Source organism: Sorex fumeus, unplaced genomic scaffold (genome assembly GCF_029834395.1).
Source record: "Sorex fumeus unplaced genomic scaffold, SorFum_2.1 ptg000026l, whole genome shotgun sequence".
In the NCBI taxonomy this organism is placed as follows: Eukaryota; Metazoa; Chordata; class Mammalia; order Eulipotyphla; family Soricidae; genus Sorex; species Sorex fumeus.
The window spans coordinates 11,834,491-11,861,414 of record NW_026606083.1 but is presented as its reverse complement, the minus strand read 5'-3'; the positions used below and the strand labels follow the sequence as shown (position 1 = coordinate 11,861,414).

Genomic DNA, 26,924 nt, shown 5'->3' with positions numbered 1-26,924 from the left:
CTGGGGCAGATATGCAGAGCCGGCACAGGGGAGCTCGCTGGGGGAGCTGGAACAGTGTGTGAGAAACCCCAAGTTGCAAGGGGCGGGGGCTGGACTGTTTGGGGGCGCTTTTGCCCCAGAAGCATCCGTCAGACAGCCTGCCAGGGCCCCTGTCTGCAGTTTGGGGCGGCATCACAGAGCCCAGGGGCACCGGGGGTCCCTGCGAAGGGTCCTGGCCAATGGGTTGGTTCCCTGAGCGTGCATTTGAGGGTGTCAGACCTGTGTGCCGTGCTGGCTTGCCCAGAGCATAAAGGTCTGTCCGTCCATCCGTCCGTCCGTCCATGTGGCCTCAACAACAGGCTCCTGTGTTCTGGAAGGCCGTGAGCCCCTCCTGCAAGGCTCAGGGTGGGGGTGTGCTGGCCCACAGCCCGGGTCCCTTCTCTTTGTCTGCTGACTTCTCGGCAGCCGGGAGCTGAGGCAAAGTTGCCTGGAAACTGGAGTGACACCTCATGAATCACTTGCGAGAGCCCCAAGCGCGGCTCTACAACAGCAAGGTGGGGTGGGGGCACGGGAAAGGAGGTCTGGAGGGGGAGCCCAGACCTCCCGCCCCCCCATATCCCAGCCTGCAGCTGCAGATAGCGTATGGGGTTCCCTGCCCGTAATCAGCACAGAGCAGCCCCTCCCTGCCCACCCCACGCATGCTCCTCAGACAGACAGGGACCTGGGGGCATCTGACCCGCACCATCACACCAGCGGGTGACAGGCCTGCTGACAGGGCAAGGGCTGCTCCCACCAAGGTCTGCAGAGAGGCCCAGAGGGGAGGCCCGGCTTTCTCCAGCAGGTGGGGGGAGACGGCGGAAAGTGACCGCCTGAGAGGCAGGTGCAGAAGTGGATGCGCCCGAGCACGCTTCCCAGAGGGGCACTGCCTGGTGGCCGCTGCAGGATCAGGTGTGGTAGGAGCCCGGGTGCCACGGGGGTGGCTTCTGGCTCTGCACTTAAAGGAGGTAGATTTTCACGGAGGCACTGAGTGTTATTTTTCCTTGAAAACTGAGAGGGAAGGAGTGTAGCCAAGTGAGTGTGGAACAGCCTCTGCTGGTGGTCGGATGAGAGCTCTAACGCAATCCGGCACCTCGGACTCCAAGGCTCTGTGCCTGTGTGTGCGAGCACGTGTGTTCATGTGTGTGAGCACACGTGAGTGCTTGTTGTCGTGTGCTTATGCGTGAGTATAAACACCTGTACTCATATGTATGAAATACCGTGTTCATGTCTGTGCGAGCACATGTCTTTATGTGCTGGAGCACTGTGTTCGTGTGTGCGAGCACAAGTTGAGTGTATATTTTCATGTGTTTATGTGTGCATTAATCTATAAACACCTGTGCTCAGACGTGTGCAATGCTGTGTGTTCATGTGTGAGCACGTGTGTTCATGTGTGTGAGCACGTGTGTTCATGTGTGTGAGCACATGTGTTCATGTGTGTGAGCACATGTGTTCATGTGCATGAGACTGTGTTCATGTGTGTGAGCACTTGTGAGTGTATATTTTCATGTGTTTATGTGTTCAAGTACGCGTGTTCATGTGTGCGAGCACATATAAGTGCATGCTTTCAGGTGTTTATGTGTGCATGAATCTATAAACACCCGTGCTCAGACGTGTGCAATGCTGTGCGTTCATGTGTGAACACATGTGTTCAAGTGTGAGCACATGTGAGTGCATGTTTTCATGTGTTTATGCATGCATGAGTCTATGAACCCCTAGCCTCAGATGTGTGCAATGCCGTGTGTTCGTGTGTGTGAGCACATGTGTTCGTATGTGTGCCTGCCTGCAAGCATGTGTGTGTGTGCAAGCATGTGTGGGTATGTGGGTTTCCTCTCTGGATTCGCTGCCTGTCTGCAATTCAGCGTGAAATTCCTTTGCGTTCCCAGGGTCCTTGGGTCCAGGAGAGGCTCCAGGCTCACATATCCAGGCGGAAGTGATCAATCTCCCGAGTGTTGAGTAGCCGTTAGCTGGGCGTGGTGCTGGTGCTGGATAAGGAATGACTTTAGCACAGCTGAGGGCTGAGGGGTGGGGACGAGGAGGGTGGGGCCGCGGGCCACCACTCACAGGCTGAAATGGGGGTTCCTTCCAGAGCCCCAGGAGGCAGGTGCCGCAGGAGAGCCATCCAAGGGCACTGACGGTGGAAAGTGGTGGGAGTGGCACTTGATGGGCCCCAAGTGCCAGCCGAGGGTCATTGGAAGCCAGAGTGGCCAGCAGAGGTGTCTTGCAGAGGAGGAACTGGGAGGAATTGGGAGTGCAGGGAGAGAGCCGGGAGAGAGCTCACTCTGCTGAACCGGAATAGCCCCCTCCCCTGCTGGGATGCCCCCATCCCCAAAGAGAGACTCCTTGCTGCAGGAACAGAGGACAGCCAAGAGGGACTGGCTTCTGACTGGTCCTCAGTGGAGCGGCGCCCATGGGCCCCCTTGTGCCCCCCTGCTATGGCCTCATCTCTGTGTCCTGGGAGATTCCTCTAATCAGCAGACACGGGCGGGGCGGGGGGTGGGGAGCAGGGAAGGGAGGGGTGGCGAGTCCAGCTAAGGACAGGCCCGCAGGTGTCGGGAGCACCATGAAGGTTGGCAGCGGGCTGGTTCCTGCAATGGAAGGGGGTCCCTCGTGCCTGCCCCCATGTTGCCCTGGCTTCCGAGGCTCCTGGGCCTGGCGGTCGCCATTGTGGGGCCAGCGGGGAGCCCGAAGGAGGATGGACTGCAGCTTGTTCCCTTCAGCTGTTGCTTTAAGCTCTACCAGGCTGAACATTGGGGACAAACCTGGAGTGGGCATTGGGGACTGATCATGGGTGGCTGCAGAGGCCACCCAGCAGCACCACTGAGGATGCCCCCAAGGGAAAACAAGATGAAACTTTATTACGTGTATTTATGTGTTAGTCCCAGCAGAAGGGGCTGTTAATTGTTCAGTGAGGGGTGATTTGCCATCAAAAAATTTCCATTATTCCCCGCTATGAGACTCTGCCAGCCTCTTCCAAGTTCCCTGTCTTGAGGACACACACCTTGCTTCTGATTTACACAGATACAACCCAGCCTCACCAGGTGTCCCCCTCCAGGCCAGCGTGCACCCATTTCCACCTTTTGGTTTGTTTTTGTTATGACTTTTGTTTTGTTGCCACACCTGGCAGTGCTCAGGGTTTACTCCTGGCTCTGCACTCAGGGATCACTCCTGGCTGTGCTCAGGGGACCATATGAGATTGCCAGGGATGAACCCACATGCAAGGCAAATGCCCTCCCCGCTGTATTATCTCTCCAGCCTTTCGGTTCTCCATGCCCCACCTGTCCCGCGGCACAGACACCTCGCTCAGAGTCTCATCACCTTCCATGCTTGTTTGGCAAGCCACACCCAGCTGTGCTTCCTCTTGGCTCTGTGCTCAGGAATCACTCCTGGCAGGACTGCGGGGCGGGGGGCGGACCGGACCTGGTTGGCTGCATGCAAGGCTAGACCCTACCCACTGAACTGTCCCCTCCCCTTTGTTTTTAACCCCGGTCCCCTCTCTGGCTGCACTGTCTCCCCCGGCTCTCCCTTAAACTGGGGGGGAGTGCAGTGTCTTGAGTCCCTGACACCCTCCCTTTCTCCCCTCCCTCTCATTCCTCATGCCTGCCAACCTGAAGCCGGTACCCAGCTCTGTCAGGGAGCTTGGCCTGGGCTCAGTGCTCCCAGGAAGGGCCCTGACCTTTCTGAGTTACTAGAATGATCAGGCAGAGGGGTCTGGTCGGAGCTATGGGAGCGGCTAGTGTGTGTCTTAGCTGGGGGTTGTGTGCGGTGAGGGCGGGGAATACTTTCTATCTGTTCGCTGAAAGAAGATAGATTTCCTCTGTGGATGCTGAGCGATTTGTTTCTGAAGGGGAGAGGCAGATAAGCCGCATAAGCGAGTTTGGGCGCCCCGCGTCGGAGAACAGGAGATGCCTTGATTCCGTCTGACGCTGCGGCCACCGTGCCTGTGGCCTTAGGAGCTTGCTCCGCCTGTACCTCGGGCAGCATTGCCGGCTAATAAAGGACATTGTCCAAGGCCTTTCCGGTTTCTGAAGTTTGTCTTGGCCCCGAGCCAGGAGCAAGGCCCTCGAGTGCCCTAGAATGACCCCTCTTACCCCACACAAAGCAGCTACTTGGCAAATCCTGGACCCTAAAGTGTCCGTAAACCGACAGATTAGCACAGTTCACGGCGGCAGCTCGGGGCGAGACACAGCCTGAGTATGTGCTGACAGCGGGACGGCTTCAAGCTCTCCGAAGGGGGGCGCTGGGCAGAGGACAGGGCCTGGGCGACCCTGCTGGACGTTCTGCTAATGGAGAGAGGGGCAGATCCCTCAGGGAAAGTGTCTGTGCTTGTTTAGATGGCAGAGATGGGGACGGGGAGAGAGAGAGGAGAGTGGGGCGGGGGACAGGGGAGAGCAGGGCTGTGTGGCTGTGTGGTGTGCATGAGTGTGTGTCCGCATGGGTGTGTGGTGTACATGAATGTGTGTGTCTGTGTGGGTGTGTGGTATCAGAGCCTGTGCGTATATGGGTACATGCACATATGTGGTGTGTGTGGCGTGTCTACATGTGTATGCACGTAGTATACATACGTGTGTGCATGTGTAGTGTGTGCACATGTGCATGAGCAAGTCTGGGGTACATGTGTGTCTGTGTGTGTATATACATGTGTCTGTGTAGATATGTGTGCATGTGTGGGGCGTGTTCCTCTTTGTGTGTTCCCACGTGTGGCGGCTGTGTGTGTGTCCGTGTGTGCCTGTGTGCAGAGCGTGTGCCTGTCAGCATACCTGTGCCCATGCACCAGAGCTTCCCGCCCGAGGCTGACCCCGGTCTTGCTTCCCAGGGCCTCGGTGACCAGGAGGACATTCGGACACAGCGGCATCGCGGTGCACACGTGGTATGCGTGTCCGGCCCTCATCAAGTCCATCTGGGCCATGGCCATCAGCCAGCACCAGTTCTACCTGGACAGGAAGCAGAGTAAGGTAAGGTTGGGCCCGGGGCCGCGGGGCCGTGGGGCCGTGTCTATGTCTTGGGTTCACAGGGCTGGGGAGGTGCCCACAGAGGCAGCACACACAGGGCAGCAGCCGTGTGCCAGGCCCGAGGTGGGGCCGCTCCACTGCCACCCGCCAGGTAGGGCCGGAGGAATTCCCGCTGCGCCTTTGAACCCGGGGAACTCCCAGAGAGAGCAGCCGAGCCCCTGTGAGTGTTTAGACAGTGGCGTATTGTTTGCTTTCTGGAGGAAAAGTAAGGCGGGGGGAGCCCTTCAGCTCATAGGCTCCCCAGCCTGTCGGGGATAATTGCTCTCGGGCCTCCTCCACTGGCAGCCCCAGTTTTTGAAAATGCAAAACTGGAAACATGAGGCAGGAAAAAAAAAAACACTGCCCCACCTTGTTCTGCTTCCCCAGGGCCTGGGAATGCACCCACCCAGCCAGGGCCCCAGGCAACCCCCTTGGGACGTGGGAGCCCAGTGTCTGCCCGGCTCTCAGAGCCGCCCTCCACACCTGCCACTGCTGCACTTTCCCAGGGGCTGCGGCCAGTGCCACCCCCTGTGGGCTCCTCTGGGGCCAGGGGCACGGCGGCATCTCTGCTGGCCAGAGCTCAGGGCAGGGAGGCCCAGTCAGGCCGGGTCATGCCACAGGAAACTCGGGGCCACTCCTACATGTGTTTCTGAGGGGCCTTCCCAGACTTGTCCTGCAGAGGGAGAGGACTTCTCTGCCAGGCTCGGAGGGTTGCCCGGTGGCACCACACTGGCCCCATGTGCAGGAGACCCGGGTTCGATCCCCATCACTGCAAGAACCAGAGTGACGATGATCAGTTTCCACCGAGAAGCATCTCCCATGAGGACAAGCCACGTGGCCACCACAATCAGGACAGTCTCTGGGTCCCGGTGCTGGATGCCCACTCTGGGATGCTCACGGCTGCTTGGGCACTTGCATTCCCTGGAGCCGCCACTCTGCAGCCTGCAGGGATGGAGAGGGTCTCAGAGCCCACTGAAGTATCCACTGGGTGAGGGCTGCAATGCCCCCCATGGCGTTTGCTGGCCCAGAAGCGCCTCCCCTGGTGTGTGCCAGCACCCTCCCCAAGCACAGCACAGGCCGTGCCCAGTGATGCCCCGTTGCTCCCCGGCCCCCAGAGATACGCCCCCTCCTGACTGACTGGCCCCTGTGTCCGCTGCCCCTCCCCCCAGCCCTGTTTCCACCTTACCCCCGAGGCTCCTCCGGAAATCAGACATCCTCAGATTCCTCCTGGAATCAGGAATGGCCCTTAGGAATTCGGCCACGACACCTGCTGTTTCTGGAATGTTCTTGGCGGAAGGCTGAGGGCTCCCATGGCGGGTGGCTCTGGGTGGGCTAGTGAGGGCCACAGTCCGCAGATAAAAAGCTTTCAGATATTTCTCAAGAGCCATGCTGGCTGGTGTACTGGCCCCTGCCTCGCCTTCCATGGGATCTGGCTGTGCCAGCCTTGCTCGGAAGGGCTGTGGCCCAGCATGGCTAGGGGCTGATGCTTATCACAGCAAGTGCTGTCGAGTAGCTGAGTCAGAACCGGAGCCGGGCCCTCACCTGGCACCCGCGCATCTGCCTACAGGGCCATTGTGCCCGCCATCCTCCCTCCAAGAGCCCTCCCTCCCTCCGGGACACACATGCACACATATGGGGCTATGGCATAGTTCCATGGTCCCTTCACCCATCATTGGGCTCCAGGGGCTGGCGACACGGGCTCAGAATGGCGGGGAGCAATAAGGCTTCTCCAGCCACGAACACACATGTGCATATACATGCAGACACGCACACATGTACACGTGTGTAAATACCACACACATGTACACATGCACACGCGTGTACACACGCAAACACACACACACTCGTGCATGCACACACATACACATGCACACACATACACATGCACATACACACATGCACATTCATGCATGCACGCACATGTATGCAAACACACGTGCACATATGCACACACATACATGCACACGGACAGACATGTCACTATATGGACTGACCTCCTGCCCCATCCCCCCTCTCCTGGGCTCGCAGGCCCCCTGGCAGGTGTCTATGGTGAGGGGTCTCCCAATGCTGGGACCTGAGCAGAGATGGGGAATGCGGCCTCCCATGACCATGGCACCGTCACCAGGGACTCAGACAGGGGTCTTGTGGGGGGACCAACCAAAGTAAGGGGACTCCCCATTGCTCTTGACTCAGTCAGTTCCTGGACACCAGGGGCCTGCAAGGTGGCTGGAATCTCTGTCCCCTGCCAGTGTGGGCAGCAGAGGCCAGGAAAGGGGGTCACAAGAAGGGTCCCAGTGCTCAGGGACCGGGAGGCGGCGACCCCCATGCCCCGGGCCCAGCCACCCCCCACTAACCCAGCTGCCTGTCCCTCAGTCTAAGATCCATGCGGCGCGGAGCCTGAGCGAGATCGCCATCGACCTCACCGAGACGGGCACGCTGAAGACGTCCAAGCTGGCCAACATGGGCAGCAAAGGCAAGATCATCAGCGGCAGCAGCGGGAGCCTCTTGTCCTCAGGTGAGCGGGCGCCGGCAGCGGGCGGGGGGCCCAGTGCGCCACCCCCAGCTCCCCCATCCTCATGCGTGGCGCTAGACTCTGCGGCATGTCCCTTCTTTTCCGTGGCGATGTGCTTGTGGCGTGGGGCACAGTTCCGTGGCTCCTTCCTCCATCATCGGGCCCAGGGGCTGGCGACACGGGCTCAGGATGGTGGGGAGCGATAAGGCCCTTCCAACAAGTGGACCTGTGGACAGCGAGGGGTGGGAGTTTCCTGAGCCCCTTGACAGTGCCCGGGGACAGCAGGCACAGGGCTGGGAGCTGGCTCTGGTCCCCAGACTCTGTGTCCAGCACCCAAGGATTCCAGAGCAACTGCCCAGAGCCACAAAGCGGGGCGGGAAGTGTGGCGGGTGGGTTGGACTTGGGGGGGGTCACATACCCCAGTAAGTGAATTGATCTAGGGGGGCTAGAAGGCCAAGCAAAGAACCCCCATGGGAACCCCCTCTCTCACCTGAGCACCTCCTGACCCAGAACCACAGAGGGGTTTGCCAAGGGGCAGTAACTCGGGGTCCAGCCCCCTGTGCTCCACTGTTTAGGGGGTGCAGGAGGCAGTGAGCCTGGGACCAGAGGAGAGGGTGACCGCGGCCAACCCAGGGCTGAAGCCAGGCGGGGAGTCCTCCACCCCTCTCCTCCACCCCTCCATTTCTCCCCCTCCTCCCTTGACTCCCCTCCTCCCCTCCCTCTCCTTCTCCTTCCTTTCCTCTCCCCTCCCTTTCTCCCATCGCTCCTCTCCCCCTCCTCCTCCCCCTCCTCCCCTTGTTCCCCTCCCCCAATACACCCCCTCCCCCCTCCCTCCTTGTCCCCTGACAGGAAACAGCTGGCAGTCAACAGAGGGAATTTCTAGAACCCTTAGGTGTGGCTGCTCCCCTTGCTCCCCTCCACCTTGGGGGTTGGGGTGGGGGATCTAGCCTCCCTGTCCTGGAGGCCTCCCGCCCAGCAGGGACTCCCCGCCCACCCTTCCCCCATCTTCCTCTTCCCACGCCCACCTCACCCCCCTCCACCGCCCACCTCACCCCCAGCAGGGCTGTGTGGCTCTGGTGGTGGGGAGTGCCTGGCTGCCGAGTGCAAGGCCCCAAGTCTAATCCCAGCCCCGTGCTCGCTCCCAGGCCCCTAACACATCAGACACCCCCTGCTGTCCTGGTCCCCGCTGTCCCCAGGTCGTACCTGCACCCAGGAAACTGGCACGGTGGCCCTGTGACCTGTTTGGGAGATTCTGGTGCCTCTTGCCTCGTGCCCCAAGTCAGACACGGAGGTGCTGATAAATATTCCTTCCGGGCATTCCGGGACATTCCTGAGCTGCTGCCCTGCCCCTGGTCAGTCCCCAGCTCTGACAATAACAGGAAGTTTGTGCTCGCTGCCCGCTCTGCCCCCCCCCCACACCATCCGCGCGGGGTCTGGGAGCTCACTTGGTGGCACTGTCGGGCCCCTGGGAATGAGCTCCTGGGGCGTATGTCCCCTCACTCACCGTGGATCACCCGGGCAACCTCCGTGTCATTCTCCCGAGGTCCCGTGGCTCTCATGGCTGCCGGACGTGTCCCCTGGCCCTGGGCCCCGTGGACTGTGTCTGTTGCGGCTGCTGTAAGAAATGAATGGCCTTCAAAGCTCTGTCCAAGTCGCTGGTTTTCTCTCCTCTGAAAACCAGAATTCCCCGAGGGAGCAGCACGCCCCCAGGGAAATGGTGTTGCTGGCACCATTCTACAGAGTGGCCGCGTCCTTGGCATCTCCCCTGACCCTCCGCCCTCCGGTTCTTGGTTTCTGCGGCACTGGCCGGTCTCTGCGACTGACCACCCTCCTGGGGAGGGCGAACAGCCCCAGGGATTCTGAGGGAGCCCCCTGTGGGTGGTGACGAGCTGTAGCCCTAATTCTTGTCTCCTCAGCTATCTGCTCTTCTCTGAAGAAAGTTCGGGTCCTCTGCCGGCTTTAGATCAGGCCATTGGGCTGTTGGGCAGTGGACAGTACCAGTCCTCCACGCACCTCAGATATTATAAAGCCCTCTATCCCACCCATGGTCTGTGGCGCTTTCTCCCCTCCTGGGGCCCGGGGGCCTGGGGGGGGGGGGCGGTTCTTTGCCCCACTGCTGGGTGCCTTGGCTGTGCAGAAGTGGCCCTCCCCTGTTTATTTTTACTTTTGCTTCCTTTGCTTTTGATGTCCAGTCCAGAAAAAAAAAAACCATTGGCAAGACCAGTGTCTGTGATTCGTGATGGCGGAAATTAAGTTTTGCAGAGGAAGAATTGTGCACGAGCTGCATTTTACAGATCTTCTGGGGTGAGGGGTGTGGCCCTGGCAGGGGCGTGCACGTGGCCTGTCTATAGGAGGTCCTGGGGATGTGTGCGTGTGTGTGTGCGAGCACACGTGTGTGTGCACATGTGTGTGCATTTGTGTGTGTGTGCGTGTGCATTTAGCTCTGTGTCCCATACACACACACACACACACACGCACACACACATCCCTCTCTGTTCCGGGCCTGTGTGATGTCTCAGGCTTTGCCCAACCCTCAACCACCCTCGTCATCTGCCATCAGACCTTGCAGGTGGTGAGAGTTGCAGGTTGGTGGCAGTGGTGACGGTGCAATAGCGAGTCCGTGCATCAGAACCGTGAACATCCTACCAGACCATGAACCAGAGCTAATCACCCTGTGATTGAGCTGTGAGAAATGCAGAACAAGGGGCCCGATCTGTAGTCCGGTGGAGAGAGAGCGTGCCTTGCCGTGGGGAGCCAGCCAGGATCCCTGAGCACAGAGCCGGGAGTAAATCCTGAGCACAGCCAGGGGTGGCCCGATAACAAAACAAAGAAAGGAAAGAAAAAGAAAAATTAATTTTGATAACTCATGAAAAGGCCACCGTGCCGGGAGTCCGCTGGAGGGGAGGGACAGGACCAGAGACTGTGCCCCTCGGCGGGGCTGAGCCAGCAGCCAGAGGCAGCGCCACGGGAAGTTCATCCCCAGACTGAGTTTTGGCAGTGGGACGGGGTTGACGGGGTGATGGGTGATGCTAGAATTACATACCCGGGAAACCACCAGGAAGGCTACTGTAAATCACAGAACCCGAATCTATTACGTTTTAAAAAATAAATACAGATATGAGAATGAAGGTCTGCCAGAGCAGGCCACCCTGCATCCCGCCCTTCTTCCCCGTACCCATCCCCCTGCCCCATCCCTGTCTGCTCCTTCCGCTCCTAGCTGGGCCTGAGCACAGCGTCCCCTACAGCGCAGCCTCCGGGCTGAGCCTGGCAGACTATGTGGCCTGGCAGACAATGCCTGGGGGAGCAGATAAAATCCTCGCAGCTACCGGGAACTGGGAGGGAGATTTTGTACTTAAAGAGGGCACACGATGGACGGGAACATGACCGAGGCCAGCGTGTGAAGGCGGCCAAGACAGGCCCGACCTTTTATGGAAGAAGCCGGAGCCTGTGCTCCCCGCGCTGAGCAGGCTGGCATGTCAAGAAGGTTCCCGTAGCCAGGGGGTTCTTGTTTCTCTCTTGTTTGAGGCCACAATGGCAGCATCAAGGGCTCACTCCTGGCTCTGTGCTCAGGGCTTACTCCCAGCTCTGTGCTCAAGCTGACTCCTGGCTCTTTGCTCAGGACCAACTCCTGACTCTGTGCTCAGGGCTCACTCCCGGCTCTGTGCTCAGGGATGACTCTCAGTTCTGTGCTCAGGGATGACTCTCAGTTCTGTGCTCAGGGCTTGCTCCTGGCTCTGTGCTCAGGGCTCATTCCTGGTTCTGTGCTCAGAGATGACTCCCAGGTCTGTGCTCAGGAGTCCTGCCCAGCTCCTATGCACAGGGCTACCTCCCAGTTCCCAGCTCTGTGCCTAGGTCTCACTCCTGGCTCAGGGGACTCTCTGTGGTGCCAGGGATGGAAACCATGCCAGCATGTCAGTTGCTGTACTCTCTGGCCTAGGGGTGTTTTTCCCGAATCCCTGAATTCTGACCTGGTATGTGGTGGACTGCTATGCGGGGCCCTTGGAGCCGGCACCCAGAGCCATTTGCAGGAAGGTACTGCCAGCTGGGCTACGGAGGGGGTGCCCATAACCCAGCGCCTGCCACCAAGAGTGACCTGGTGGGACCCTCACCATCTCAACAAAATTTGGAGGACGCTGGGACCCTCCAGAGGTCGCCGCGCATGTATTTCTCACTGTGGCCCAGCACGCCCGGCCCCCTCGTAGAGGGCTGGGCCCTGGCACAGTCTTGTGGTGACCGTGGGGCGCTCCTAGGGGCACTGTAGGCAGTGGTGCTGTGCTCGCCATCCCAGCCTGGCCCACGGAAACCTACCCGGATGCTCTTTCTCCCAAAGTGAAGCTGAGCAGCGGATGCTGGCCTCTGGGTGTGGCCAGGAGGGCCGGGCGCCCCCACCCCGGCCCCCCACCCCAGCGAAGGACTCGCTGTGTCTCCAAACAGGAACGGCCGAGGGATGGGTGGGTGGCAGCTGAGTCATCCCCATTGTGATCGGCAGCTCGGGAGAAGGTGCTGAGGCGAGGGGGATGAGAACAGCCAGAGCCCCCACCGGCTGCGCCCCCCCCCCCCCAGCCCCAAGACTTCCTGTCTGAGCAAACACGCGGGCCAGCCGGACCCCGTGCCTATCCGTTCCTCACCTCGCCACGCTCGTGCCTTTGTGCGGGCAGCACTTCCGCCCTTTGTTTGCACGGTTATTAATAGCAGTGAGGCAGGGAGACCCGCTGCCTGGGCAGACGGAGACCACTCTGCCACCTGGTTCGGCCGTGTCACCACCTGCCCGGGGCTGGGCCCACCCTCATGCCCTCACCCAGGCCCAGGGGAGCCCAATGTCCTGCACAGGGCTGGGCCTCAGCTGCCAAGCGGGCCTCGCCCTGGAGACAACCAAGAACCCCCCCTCCAGTGGGTTGGAGGCTGTGGGCTGTCTGAAATGGGGGTGATGGCATGGTTGCCCCACTCCACACTCACTGCCGGGGGGACAGAATCACCCTCTCAAGCCAATATTGACTCAAGATGTGAAGGAGAGTGTATAGAAACATGAGAAATGTTCTGTAGGCTGTGGAACTGCCTGACAAGATGTAAAACTAGGGAAAACTGTCTGTCCAGCTGGTCCAGTCATGCCGCTGTGCAGAGCAAAAATATTGAAGGCTAAAATATTGGGGCTGGAGCGATAGCACAGCCGGTAGGGCATTTGCTTTGCACGCGGCCAACCTGGGTTCAATTCCCAGCATCCCATATGGTCCCCCGAGCACCGCCAGGAGTAATTCCTGAGTGCATGAGCCAGGAAGAACCCCTGTGCATCGCTGGGTGTGATGACCCAAAAAGCAAAAATAAAATAAAATAAAATTGAAGTCTCAGCCATACCACAGCCAGTAAAGCGCTTGCCTGAGGATCCCCTGAGTACCTACCGCCAGTCCCCTGAGTACTGCCAGGAGTGATTCCTGGGTGCAGAGCCAGGAGGAACCCCTGAGCATTGCCGGGTGTGAGAAAAACAGAGGAAAAAGAGAAGAGGAAGGGAAGGAGGGGGGAGGGAAAGAAAGAGAGGAAAGGAAGAAAGGGAGGGAGGGAAAGGATAAAGAATCAGGTTAGATGATAAGGCCTAACTAAAGTGAGCAGATTTGGGGATGAGATGCTCGCACTGGACACTGGCCAGTACCATGGGCACCCGTCTCCTGCGGCCCTTTCCAGGTGGCCAGTGGCCGGCAGAACCCTGGGGCCTAAAAGAGAAGCCCCTGGTTTCATAGCAGTGATGGGGACAGGTGAGTTCCTTGCAGCCAATGGTCCTAACCGGGTGTATTTGTTTGGGGGCCACACCCAGCTATGCCCAGGGGTCATCCCGGCAGTGCCCAGGGGGGGCATATGCGGCACCGGGCTCCACGCCCTCCCCTGTGTTGGCTCTCCAGGCCCGGCCCAGGTGCCTTCCAGATCCTGGCAGCTCACGGAATCAGCTGTTTCCTGTCCCCTCTCTCCCTCCTGCTTCTTCTCTAATTAGTTTTTTTTTCTGCGGGGGGAGGTGGAGGGTGTTTTGGATCACCCCGGCGATGCTCAGGGGTTCCTCCTGGCTCTGCATTCAGGAATTACTCCTAGCGGTGCTCGGGGGACCCTAGGGGATGCCGGGGATCAAACTTGGGTCGGCCGCGTGCAAGGCAAATGCCCTCCCTGCTGTCCCGGGGCTCTGTCCCTCTAATTGCGTTTATACTTTGCGCCTTCTGGTGAAATGGACTGAGCAGGGCACTGCGCCACCAGGCCCTGAGCCCCAGCAAAGGGGGGGGGTGCTCCCCCTCCCTCTCTCTTCCTGGTCACCCCCGTTCCCCCTCTCCTGCGGGCTCCACCCGGGTGCTTGGGTGCGGGCTTTCCTTCGAGGAAGGAGTTGCTGAGGTCATTGAGGACAGACGCAGCTGCCCAGGGAGGGTCTCCAGGCCTCCCCTCGCCCCGGCCACTCCCGCAGTCTGTGGGAAGCTCCCGCCTTTCTTGCTTCCTTCCTCGACCCACGCACCATGCATATGCCTGTTTTAGGCACTGTCCAAGCATCTCCACATCAGGGCCCCTCTCGCCCCTGGCCATCTGTGCTCAGACAGGACGCCTGCCTCTCGCCCTGGGCAGAGGTAGCCTGTCCCCACTCCCTGCTGAGCCAGGAAATCCGAGCATGTGCTGGCCGGCTGGCCCGCGGGAGAGGGCTGCCGCTCGAGTGCATGGGGGGGAAGAGGGGGCGGTTGTGCGTCCTCCCAGCTGGTCCACCCTGCACTTCCCCGGGTGGAGGGAGAGAGACGGGGCTGGGCTGTTTCTGCAGGAGTGACCCATGCGCATTTCTGGTGCTTGCTGGCTCTGAGCAGGGTCCCTCCCACCCACTCTTCTGTGTGTGTGTGTGTGTGTGTGTGTGTGTGTCTGTCTGTCTGTCTGTCTGTCTTTCTCCTTCCCTCCCCTCCTTCCCTCCTTGCCTCCCTGGCGCTCTCTACCCCATCTCTGTTTCTCTTTCTTTCTCTCTCTCTCCTTCCCTCTCCCTCTCTCCCCCTCACTCTCTCTCCCTGTCTCTCCTCTGTCTTTCTCTCTCTCTCTTTCTCTTTCTCTCCCCTTCTTCCCCTCTCTCTCTCTCCCTCTCTCCCCCCACCCCGACAGAACCCCCTTCCTTCCCACTCTGTTCACCCCATGGGGCAGCTCCTCTGGACCAGGATTGCTCTAGCCTGTGGACAGGATGGAGCGGTCAGTCCCTCAGGCCCTACTGGACCATGGGGTATGACCTTCCAATTTCAGGGACACGTGGGCCCTTCCTGGGGAAGGTAAAGGAGAGAGAAGGCGCATCCCTGAGGGATGGCCTTCTGTGGACTTGCAGTAGTGACTAAGCAAGGTGCGTGATCGAGGGGGGGCGGGGCGCAGCATAGACGTGGGTTCCTCGGCCTCCTCTCAGTGGCCCCGGGCTCCCTCCAAACCATCCTGGGCTCCACCGTGGCCTGCAGCGTCTCCATTCCCAGGCCCCGGGGCTGTCACCTTGTGCTGTTTTGTCCCTGCGAATTGTCAGAAATGCAAGCACTGTCCCAGCTGGAAGCTTCTATATGGTACCCGAGTCCTGGTGCAGACAGAACTTGGTTCTCTGCGGAGTTGTACGAATGTGCCGTGGACCCTCCCTGTGGGCCTCCTCAGCCCTGGCTTTGTCTGGGACTCTTGCTGGCCACCCCCTGCCCATGTGCTCCCTCCTGGGGGGCAGAGGGAGGGTCCTGGCTGCTGCCCACACCGTTCATGTGCCCAGGAGGGGGCCCCCAGGACAGTTTAGTGCCTGTGACAGGAGCTCCAGTTGTGGGGTCCAGGGCTGCCCCTTTGGTCACCTTGTGCTTTGTGACTTGGGGTGTCCCGTCCCGGGCACTCGGCCCACTTGGCCTTCCGCTGGCTGGAGGCTAGTCACCACCTGGAAGATCCACAGCTCCGAGAGCAGCTGTGAGAGGAGCTCAGGCCCCGTGCACCCTCACCCTCTCGAAGCCCACCCGGGGCATGTCAGCGAGGGGCGGCCCGGCTCCAGAGCCCAGAATCTCCCTGACCCCTTCCTGCCTCCTCCCCACGGCCCAAAGGCATCTGCCACCCCAGAGGCTCGGTGCACGGGGTCGGCAGCCATGGCTCTGTCACTCACTTTTAGGGTTCGGTGGGGAGGGGCAGGTGGTGCCAGGAGGGGGCCCAGTGCCAGGCACCCTCTGGGCCCCAGAGCCTGCACTGACTCCGCAGGAGCTGCAGGTTGGGCTGGGAGTGACCCATTTTCTCTTTTCTCGTGGATGTTACAAACAGGTGGAGAGGGGGCCGGAGCAAGAGCACAGTGGGGAGGGAGTTTGCCTGGCATAGGGCTGACCCGGCATCTCATAGGGTGCCCCCGAGCACCGCCAGGAGTAATCCCTGAGCATCACTGGGTGTGACCCAACAAGCCAACCGCCCCCCAAAAAACCCCAAAACCCCCAAACCAGGTGGAGACCCACGTTTCATCCCCAGTACTCTAGGTGGTCCCCCAAGTGCACCGGGAGTAATTCCTGAGCACAGAGCCAGAGGTAGCCCCTGAGCACCACTAGGCGTGGCACCCTAACAACAAAGAGAAAAACCCAACAGGTGGAATGAAATGATGTTTGGGAGGGGGGCGGGGGGCAGGGCTCACTTTCCCGTTTCCAGCAGTGTCTCCTGGGGAGGATTCCCAGGCCCAGGTGGTAAGCCGGGGCCTGGGAAATGTCTGGGGGGGTGGGGGGAGACTGAGTTCATCATTTGCATGTGAGAGCCCCTGCGTGACCAAGCCGGGCAGCACCCCTGGGCCCGACCAGGTGCAGCCCAAACACCGGAAGAAGAGAAAGGGGTGAGATCACACCAGGCAGGGTGGCAGTGCCGGCTTGGGGAGCCCCGGAGGCACCCAGCCGGCTTCTGTGGCCAGGGTAGTTAAGTTAATTACTGTGAATAATAATAATTGAGGCAGCGCTAATGAGCCCTGTAGCTCCAGACCAAAGCTTAGCTCATCCCTCAGGAGGAAGCACATCCTCCCCCCACAAGGAGGCACTTCCCCACCCAGAGTTTGCCGTGGTCCTGAATGTTCTGGGACAGAGCGAATTCTTAGCTCATCCTTAGCAAATCGGCGTTTCCTAAGAAGAGGTTAGTGAGGGGTGAAAGGGAAGAGCGAAGAAGGTTTCCCCAGAACTAGAAAGCTCCTGGGCCTGCGTGTCTCCGGGCCTGTCTGAGTCCTTCCGGGAGGCGTTTGCCCCGGGGACCGGTGGGCCAGGGAGAAGGCCTCATGAATGTCCCCGTGTCCGGGGTGAGAGCTGGAAGCAGCAGGGCAGGCTGCTGCGGGATGCTTCAGAGCCACAGGAGCGGGGCCGGGCCCGGGAGATGCCGTGGGGGCATCAGGCGTGGGTCTAGAACTCAGGCGTGGCTGAAGGACCAGGGCCAGGCCAGTAAGCCGCACCTGCAGAGATACCCACTGCCAGGCTGCAGAAACCCCCACGCGATTCCGTGTCCTTATCCCCAGGGGTGATGGAGCTGTGGTCAGTGGATTCCATGTCCCAGCCCCCAGGGGGCTGGAGCTGTGGTCAGTAGATTCTGTGTCCCAGACCCCAGGAGGGATGGAGCCCTGGTCAGTGTCCAGGTCTCTCGCCACCCTTGGCTGTCGAATTTAGCAATCTACCGTGAACGTGTGATGAAGAGCTGAATTTTGCCCTGTGTGAAAGGCTGAGCCTGTTTAAAAAAAAAAACAACTTGCAGAGCCTGGATTTTCTGGGGCCAGATGAGATGCAACTGCATCGTGACACCCAGTACCGCCACCCACACGGTGTGGTTGCATTCTCTAAGGCCATATTCCGTGGCTTCCGTGGACCCATATCCATGTATGGCTGGAGAGTGTGTGCTGCAGAGGGTGGAGGGAAGCCCAAGCCGAGAGAGGCCCCCAGGGAGGCCAGGTGCGGGTGCTGGTCAGACGGCAGATCTTATTTTCATCTTCGGCACGTGGGAAGCACCTTCACGGGACACGGATGGGCACTGCTCAGAGAGGCCGAGCTGGGTGTCTTTACTACAGAAGCTGCATTCCCGAGTGGACCCACATCCCCAAGAACCCGTAGCACAAGGACAGTCAGGGATGAGCTTATAAAGGGCAAAACCACATCTTCATTAGCAGACATGATAGATAAGGAGCCGAGGTCAGCAAACAGGTGACAGAAGTTAACAAGCCCCTTAATGGTCCCCCTGGCTTCTGGTGACCCAGCGGTCATGGGGCTGGGCCGCAGGTCCTGCACCCTGAGCGGTCCATTCTCTCGGAACCATGGGGGACAGACCCCTTCTGTTGCCAGGCTGGGAGGGGAACGAAGTTGGGGTCTTTCATGTCAGGAGTCCTGAGCTCACGGCCCCCCAGTGACCAGACCACTCTGTGCTGCCGCAGCTGGGTCCAGGGTCCCCTGGCCACATCCTCACTGCTGCTTCTTGTCCTCTGGAGACTGGCCCTTCTCCCAGGTACCCGCTGGCATCATGCTGTGGCACCTCGCTCTGGATGCCCCCCTCTCTCCCGGGCAGAAGTGTCTACAGGGACCCTCTGGGGGCTGGGGAGCCCTGCCCCGCCTCATGCTTTTAAGCTGCCTTCTCTGCTTTGCCAGCACCCCTGGGGGTGCCCCTGGACATTGTCTCAATCCCTCATCCCCTCACTGAAATGCACCGAACTGTCACCCAGGGGAATGGAGCCCCCCACGCTGTCCCACCCCTCGGTCCCACTTGGATCTCTGGCCTGGATCGCAGGACTATTACTGAAGGCCCAGGGAAGTGACGGCTCCTTGACACCAGCCCTCCTGTGGCATGGTGTGACCGCGGTGTCATGCTCACGTCCAGCTTGGATGCTCCTCCTCCCCAGTGCCGTGCTCCCTGTTGGGTGCTCACACCTTTTGTTACATGGACCCCCCTCCCAGGCCAGGTCCCGGGAGCTCAGATTCGCAGCCCCTGTTCGTTCCTCAGCTCCCTGGACTCAGAATGCTTTGTAGGTTTTGGGGGGGTTGGGAGGGGTCACACCCAGCTGTGCTCAGGGGTTACTCCTGCCTCTGCACTCAGGGATTACTCCTGTCAGTGCTGAGGGACCCTTTGGGATGCCAGGGATTGAACCCTGGTTGGCCGTGTGCAAAGCAGACGCCCTCCCTGCTCTACTGTGGGTTCAGCTCCCCCAGTGCTGCTTTGGGTCCAGCCTGTCCATGGGTCCTTGAAGCTCTTTCCCCTCTGGGTCGCTTCCTGGACTGTCTCCGCGGAGGCGTCTTCGGGAGCCCCCAGCTGCTCTGACGACCCTGCTGATGGGTCCTGGGGTGTGGAGACAGGTACCGCTTGGATTAGGGGAGAACTGGCTTGGGTTCAAATTAAGTTTTTAAAAAGTCAACAAAGAAGGGGCTGGAGAGAGTCTGGCAGATAAGGCACTAGCTTGCCTTCCACGCGGCCAGCCCGGGTTCGATCCCCGGCTCCACACAGGGTCGCCTGAGCTCTGCCAGGAGTGAGCCCCGAGCACCGCCGGGTATAACCCCAAAGAGCAGAAATTGAATAGGATTAAAATAAAATTTTATTTTTAAGTAGATGTGCTTTGCCTTTAAGTTCTCTTCGGTTTGAGGGCTGAGATGAGCTGGCGGAACGGCGCGGGCCGCCGAGAGACCCTTTCTCCCCCGCCCCCGGGAGTGAACTGTCCCACTGCCCTGTCCAGCCAGAAACAGCACTGGATGCTGCCAACAAGTGCCTCATGCTGGGCGCCTGGCCGCGCTGATCAGCTCCACCCCCAAGTCCTGGACCCCCCTTGAGGGCTGCACTTTAGCTACTGGCCAGGTAGTGTGTGTCCCCCACCTGCAGCCTGAGTGACCCCCCCTACTGGCCCTCTGCAGGTTCTCAGGAGTCTGACAGCTCCCAGTCAGCCAAGAAGGACATGCTGGCCGCCCTCAAGTCCCGGCAGGAGGCGCTAGAGGAGACGCTGCGCCAGCGGCTGGAGGAACTGAAGAAGCTCTGCCTGCGGGAAGCGGTGAGTGAGCGGCCGCGTGGCTCTGTGGGCATGGGCTATGGGCCTCGTGGCTCTGTTGAATGAGTTGTTATGTGATTCCGCAGGTATACAGCCATAGGCCATGTGGTTTTGCAGGCACGTGGCATGGGCCTCGGGGCTCTGTGGACATGGTCTGTGGGCTGCGTGGTTCTGTGGGTTATGTGACATGTGGCTTAATCCTTGTGGCTCTATGGACGTAAGCTGTGGGCTGTGCGGTTCTGCAGGAATAGAGCCCGTGACATGTGTTTTGTGGCTCTGTGGTTCTGTGGGTGTGTGGCATGTGGCATGGGCTCCTGGCTCTTCAGGTGTGTGTGCTATGGGTCACGTGGTTCTGTGGACATGTACTAGGTGGTGTGGGCCTCGTGGCTCTGTAGGCGTATGCCACGGCCACGTGGTTCTGTGGGTGTGTGGTATGTGGCGTGGGCCTCATGGCCCTTCATGGGTAGACATCCAGCAACGTAGGAATCAGAGAGCCGGGGGCGGGGGGGCAGGACTACAGGAGGGACCCGTCAGAAACAAAAGTCATTGGGTGGTCCTGAGACTCAGTGAGTAGGTCCTGGCAGACCCCCAAGGGCCCGCACTGGAGCCGTCTCTGTCCCGCCTGTGTCCCTGGGCACCTCTGCTGTGGCCCCAGCTGTGCCTGTGGTCAGGGGAGCCCTGGCCCCTTGTGGACACACCAGGGCAGACTCGGAGTGACTCAGCCACAAGGAGACCCTTGTTTCCCCGAAACGTCCTTCCCTGTGAAGCTCAGGGTTTTTTTCATGAAATCTTAGTCTGGCGGGGTTTTTAAGCAGCGGGTTCTGGAGTATTTCCTGCAGCCCCGGGAACCCACGTCTTGGCTTTCCCTGGAACTCTGAGGCCACCACGACGTGATTTTTTTTTTTGAAACATGACACACGTGAGTGTGTGAGTGTGTGTGTGTGTGTGTGTGTGTGTGTGTGTGTGTGTGTGTGCGCGCGCGCTTGTGTCCCTGGGCATACCTGAGCTTAGGCGTGCCCTCGTAGGAGTGCTCCCAGCTGGGGTGCTCCCACCCACGGATTCTCCCCCTTCAACCCAGACTCCCTCCCTGAGGCTGAAGCTCATGTTACAGTTCCTCCGGCTTAATTACGCTCTGGACTGCGTTCAACCCCAGCCTGCAGACCCCTATTAGCACAAAGCCGTTGGACAGCCATGGGCAGGGCCTGTGCCCAGAGACCGTTCCTATCCGCAGCCTTTTCATAAGGAATCTGCTGGAAGGATCGAAAACAATGTCGGCCGGAGCGTCTGCATTTAATAATTCGTAAACAGCCTTGTTTGCTCTCAATAAAGGAAAAACCCCGCAACCCAGCAGCGAGGCGGCCTCGGAAAATTGGAGAAACGTGCTAAGCGAGGAAGCTCAGCAAGGGCCCGCAGCCTCGCTCCCGAGAAAAGCAGAGTGAGGAAGGAGTAACGTGTGCACACACACACGTAGACACACGCACACGCATGCATGCGTGCACCTGGACCACGACGGCCAGTGTGCACTCAGCATGGATGAGATGGGGGTAGAGACCCTCAGGAGCCAGCTTGCCGCCCGCCGGCCCCTCCCCGGCTTGGGCTCCCTTCTTTTCTCCCCGCTGCTCTGCTCACTCGGAAACTGCATTCACTGTGGAGACTCCAGGCGCAGAGGGAGGGAAATGAGGAGCCTTGTTTTTTTCAAAGAAGTTCTTTGTTTTCAAACCCCGGCCCTTGAGACTTACCAACCCCGCCATTCTGACAACTTTGCCCTCCTTTTTGTAAGTTTCACGGAAGAGAAGGTCCCACAATAAGGAGCCCCCCTGCGAGCTGTTTATGGTCAGACTTCCAGGGAAGGAGATGAAAACTCGAACTGCTCCCACGACGTTGGAACCACATTGTTCCTGAAGGAGAAAAACAAAAGAGGAGAAAGTCACAGCATGCACGCTCTGAGACAGGCATTGTGCTGAGCTGGGGGGGCCCCAAAATCCTGCAGCCCTGGGGTCCTTTCCCACACCCCATCCCAAAGGGGAGCAGGGGAGTGCCGCAATCGACAACACATACAACCCAGTCGCAAACACATGCCTTCCAATCCCAGGCATGCGCACGCGTGCGCGCACACACACACACACACACACACACACACACACACACACACTACAAACAGCAGTGCATGCAGACCAGCATACACACGGGCTCGCACACATCTCGTCACAACCATGCATGCTTCAGTGCTCACCCACACATGCACTGCATGCCACCCACCCTCCATGCACACGCATACACACTGCAGATGCACGCATGTACAGTCATCCACACTTACTGGCACACATACTTCATGCACACACCACACATACCACGTATACATGCATGCTTACATGCTCCATGCATGTACAATGCAGCCATGCGCATATACACACATACCCCACATAACTGTACACACATGTGTACAAGCACATACCTACCCCACATGCACACACTAAGCACACACCTGTGTGTACACATACACATGCACCTACACACATGCACGCTCACACACACACACACACACACACACACACACACACACACACACACTGCCTGGCCTCCAGGACATACATATATACCCATGCACGCACACACACGAGTTGGGGGGGGGACCGGATCAGACTCCTATGAGAAGGTCAGCCAGAACCCGGAAACCGGACGGATATTTCCACTTTCCCACCCATAGGTGGCCACGCTGGGGTGGAGAGAGGGTGTCCAGGCAGGCCGCAGGCCTCCCCTCTTTGCTGCTGTGGCACTGAGACTCCGGCAGGGCGTGGCCTGGCCATGGGGCCCCCATGTAGCTCACAGGCTCTGGGGGTGACGCCTAGTCTGGGCCAGTCCCGAGCTCACAGCCAAGCCAGACTCCACCGTGACTCTCTGCCTCTTCACGTGCGGGCACAGCAACTCACTCTCGTCCCACCACGCACAGCCGGGGATGCCTCAGCCACCCCACCACAGCCACTGTGTGCTGAGTATCCAGTCACTAACTCAGCATCTGCGCCACACATCCATGCTGTGACTGTACGACATCATCGTTCTCCACCCGGAGTCGGATGCAGTGCCCCTCCCCGGAGTCAGATGCAGTGCCCCTCCTCATACACTGGGGTGCAGCCCCAGTGCCTCCCTCCCTCCTCCGGTTCTGACTGTGTGCTCTCGGGACTGCGTGTTCTCGGGACTGCATGTTTGCCTGCTGGGGTCTCACAGAGGCTGGGAGACTGGCTTGGAAGACCTTTCCCTGATTATTATTATTATTACCACTGTTTTGGGCTTGGGGCCACATCCACTGGTGCTTAGGTATCCCTTCTGAAGGGGCTGGGGGACCCTAGAGGGTACCAGGGATCGAACCTGCGTCAGCCGTATGCAAGCAGGCGCCTTACCGGCTGTACCATCTCTCCAGCCCCTGGAAATGGGCTTTGGGAAACACTTTCCAGCACATGTGGGTTCTGTAAAGGTCCAGATCGCAGGCTGAGGGTACCCCTCGGGCGGCTTACATGCCCGAGTCCAACCCTCAGCAGCGCCTGGCCCCAGGGCCGCAGGGTGGGGGTGGCCCTAAGACACGGAAGCACTGAGTCGAGCTGGGGAAAGGGTCATGTTCCAGTCGCCCTTGCTTGGGCCTAGCTAGGGTCGTGTTACCAGACCTGTGCGCTGTGTGTGAGTGGCTGGACGTGTGTGGTCATGTGCAGGCACGTGGGCACGCGGCAGGGGTCCCGGAAAGCAGCCCAACTCTGACTTCCCCTCTCCTGCAGGAGCTGACGGGCAAGCTGCCCATCGAGTACCCCCTGGACCCGGGGGAAGAGCCGCCCATTGTCCGGAGAAGAATAGGAACGGCCTTCAAGCTGGACGAGCACAAAGTGCTGCCCAAGGGCGAGGTAGGTCCACGCTGCTGCCAGCAGCACGCGGCTTCCCGGGATCCCCACTGGCTTGTGGTCAGCATCCCCCAGCCCCGGCCCCTCGCCGGGAGCAGGGAGCACTTGGGTCTGCCCTCCCGGGGTGCTGTGGCCGAGGGGCCCCTGCTCACCCCGTCTTCCTCAGGAGGCCGAGCTCGAGCGCCTGGAGCGGGAGTTTGCCATCCAGTCCCAGATCACGGAGGCCGCCCGCCGCCTCGCCAGCGACCCCAACGTCAGCAAGAAGCTGAAGAAGCAGCGGAAAACGTCCTACCTGAACGCACTGAAGAAGCTGCAGGAGATCGAGAACGCCATCAACGAGAACCGCGTCAAGGCTGGCAAGAAGCCCACGCAGCGCGCCTCGCTCATCATCGAGGGTCAGTGCCAGCCTGCACGGGCGCTCACACCAACCCCACGCCGGGCACGTTGCAGAGTAGCCATGAGCCTCAGTCAGCCCTGGAATGGGCATGCTCTGGCCCCAGGGGCTGAAGGGTCAGCGGTGCTGAGGGAGAGGGGGGGACGGGGACGCTGAGGGGGTGAGGGGATGCTGAGGGGGATGGGGATACTGTAGGGGTGAGGGGATGCTGAGGGGGACAGACACTGAGGAGGTGAAGAGATGCTGAGGGGGACAGACACTGAGGAGGTGAGGAGATGCTGAGGGTGAAGAGATGCTGAAGGGGGCAGACACTGAGGAGGTGAGGAGATGCTGAGGGGGACAGATGCTGAGGAGGTGAGGAGATGCTGAGGGGGAGGAGATGCTGAGGGGGAGGAGATGCTGAGGGGGACAGATGCTGAGGAGGTGAGGAGATGCTGAGGGGAAGGAGATGCTGAGGGGGACAGATGCTGAGGAGGTGAGGAGATGCTGAGGGGGATAGACGCTGAGGAGGTGAGGAGATGCTGAGGGTGAAGAGATGCTGAAGGGGACAGACACTGAGGAGGTGAGGAGATGCTGAGGGGGACAGATGCTGAGGAGGTGAGGAGATGCTGAGGGTGAAGAGATGCTGAGGGGGACAGATGCTGAGGAGGTGAGGAGATGCTGAGGGGGAGGAGATGCTGAGGGGGACAGATGCTGAGGAGGTGAGGAGATGCTGAGGGGGACAGATGCTGAGGAGGTGAGGAGATGCTGAGGGTTAAGAGATGCTGAAGGGGACAGATGGTGAGGAGTTGAGGAGATGCTGAGGGTGAAGAGATGCTGAAGGGGACAGACACTGAGGAGGTGAGGAGATGCTGAGGGGGACAGATGCTGAGGAGGTGAGGAGATGCTGAGGGGGACAGAGGGTGAAGAGATGCTGAGGGGGTCAGACGCTGAGGAAGTGAGGATATACTGAGGGTGAGGGGACACTGAGGGGAACACTGAGGGTGAGGGGAAACTAGTGGCATTTTCTCTCGGGGGAGCCGCAGCCCAGAGTGTGTCCTACCCCAGGCACCAAGCCCAGCTGTGTCCCTGCATTCCTGTTCTAACCTTAGAGCCTGGTCCCGCCCCTGTCTGGAAGGAGGCTGGGTACATGCATGCCCGCCCCACTCTGCCACCCTCTGCCCCCCTGAGGGGGGATCTCCTCGCTGCTGCTGAAGTGGGGGAGGCTGGGCTGGAACCCCATTTAGCTGGAGCCCTGAGCTCGGGATAAGTTACGCAATAAACACAGTGGGGGAGAGCCCCAGTTCCACCAGCCACTGCCCCTCCCCCCCCCCACTGCTCCGAGAACTTTCCCCATCAGCCAACTCTGGACTTTTCACCCCGGAGCCTCCGGAGCCCCTGCACATTCGTTTGCTCCAGAAAGCAAGCAGGAGTGAGGATCTGGGGGTTAGGGGGACGGAGAGCTCAGTGGGTGCAGAGAAGTTTGTGGAAAAAGATAAAAGTCATCGAGGTGGAGGCGGGAGGTCGGTTGGACCTGCAGTATGGCCGCTGGTTCCTGGGCGTGGGGTGCAGCCTGTGGCCCGTGGCTCCGAGGGACCTGTGTGACCCCGGCCTGTGTCCTTGTCCCCGCAGACGGGAACATCGCCAGTGAAGACAGCTCGCTGTCCGACGCCCTTGCTCTGGACGATGGTAGGTGACACCCCCCGCTGGACAGCACTGGGACAGCGCCTGCTCCCTGTCCTGCCATGTCACTGGGGGACCCGGGCATGTGGGAGGGACAGAGACGGGGGCCAGGAGGCTGCTGGCTGCCTGGGAAAGGACTCGGGCGAGGAGACGCCTGCCTGGGCCCTTCTCACACAACGGGGAGAACTAGCGGTCATCAGGGCCATTCTGGGAAGATTCTAGAACATCGGGTGAGCCCTCTGTGCCCGACACAGGACCGGGAGGAATTTCAGGCCTGAAACCGGCTCAGAAAGTGCCTGAGCTGCTGAAAGGCCAGCCCCCGCCTCCTTCCCCGCATCTCTCCATAGGGAGTGGATTTAACTAAATCCCGGGGTGGGCGGGGGAGGGGAGAACAGTGCCTGGCAGTGCCCTGAGGACCAGCTGTGCAGGGTGCAGGGACCACCAGCGCCCTACCCAGTGGCTTCCCTGGGGCCGCATGCACCCAGCACACTCCAGGAGCACCATCTCCCCCCTGTGGATCGCCTCCTCCCATGGCCATCCCCAGGGAAAGCGGGAGGTCGCCAGTGTGCTCATGTGCAGGTCCATGAGGGCGAGACCGTGCGGCGGGGCGGGGGGGGGGGAGGGACGGGGGGGACAGGGGGTGTGTGGAGAGCAAACAGAGAGAGAGAGAGAGAGAGAGAGAGAGAGAGTGTGTGTGTGTGTGTGTGTGTGTGTGTGTGTGTCACACGCACGCGCACAAGTGTGCATTGGGGTGGGGAGGGGGGTTCCTGGAAGGGCCTGGGAGTGGGCTGCGGGGACAACCTCAGCAAGACATGGATTTGGGGTTCTGAGGTTGCCCGCTGTGCGCCTCCCCCAGCCAGATGTCTAGCTCTCAAACAGATGTTCCCTCTCTCACCCAAAGGGTTTCCTCTCACACAGCCCCCCCGCCCCCTCCCCCACAGGGCAGTGCATGGCACAGCTGCACCCCCCTCTGCTGCCCTCGGGGGGAAGGGGGGTTTGACATCCTCCCTGCAGTCCTGGGGCCCTTCTCCCTCCCGACCACTGCAGACAGCTTGTTTGGACACTCTGGGTAGCTCTGCTAGGAAGAGGCGGGAGAGATCGTGGGCTTCATCCCCCACCTCCTGCCCCAGTCGCCGGGAGCAAAAGACCGAACCTTAGTAGAGGGATGCCTGCCCCCCCCCTCGCCCGCCACCCCAGCCAAAGCCAGAGAGGATTTTAAGGGTTTTTTGTTTTTGTTTTTTTGCTTTTTGGGTCATACTCAGTGGTACTCAGGGGTTCCTCCTGGCTCTGCACTCAGGAATTGCTCTTGGCGGAGCTCGGGGGGACCCTATGGGATGCCGAAATTGAACCTGGGTCGGCTGCATGCAAGGCAAACGCCCTACCCGCTGTGCTATCACTCCGATCCTGAGAATGCCGGTTTTTGCAGTGACAGCTAGATTCCACCCTTGGGCGGGTCGGGCCCTTGCCCTTCATGCAGCCCACCAGGATTCCGTCT

The 26,924-nt window shown here is 60.0% G+C and overlaps 1 protein-coding gene across 7 annotated transcripts in view; it reads left to right on the top strand.

The window, feature by feature from the left end:
• FRMD4A (FERM domain containing 4A) overlaps nt 1-26,924 on the top strand; it is a 355,455-nt gene that overhangs the window by 318,279 nt on the left and 10,252 nt on the right. For all 7 annotated transcript variants that reach the window (XM_056114614.1, XM_056114610.1, XM_056114613.1 and 4 more), the window contains exons 13-18: nt 4,832-4,970; nt 7,380-7,521; nt 19,356-19,489; nt 23,254-23,376; nt 23,540-23,768; nt 25,379-25,435. In XM_056114614.1, the coding sequence (XP_055970589.1) occupies nt 4,832-4,970; nt 7,380-7,521; nt 19,356-19,489; nt 23,254-23,376; nt 23,540-23,768; nt 25,379-25,435 (824 nt within the window). The remainder of the gene's footprint in view (nt 1-4,831; nt 4,971-7,379; nt 7,522-19,355; nt 19,490-23,253; nt 23,377-23,539; nt 23,769-25,378; nt 25,436-26,924) is intronic.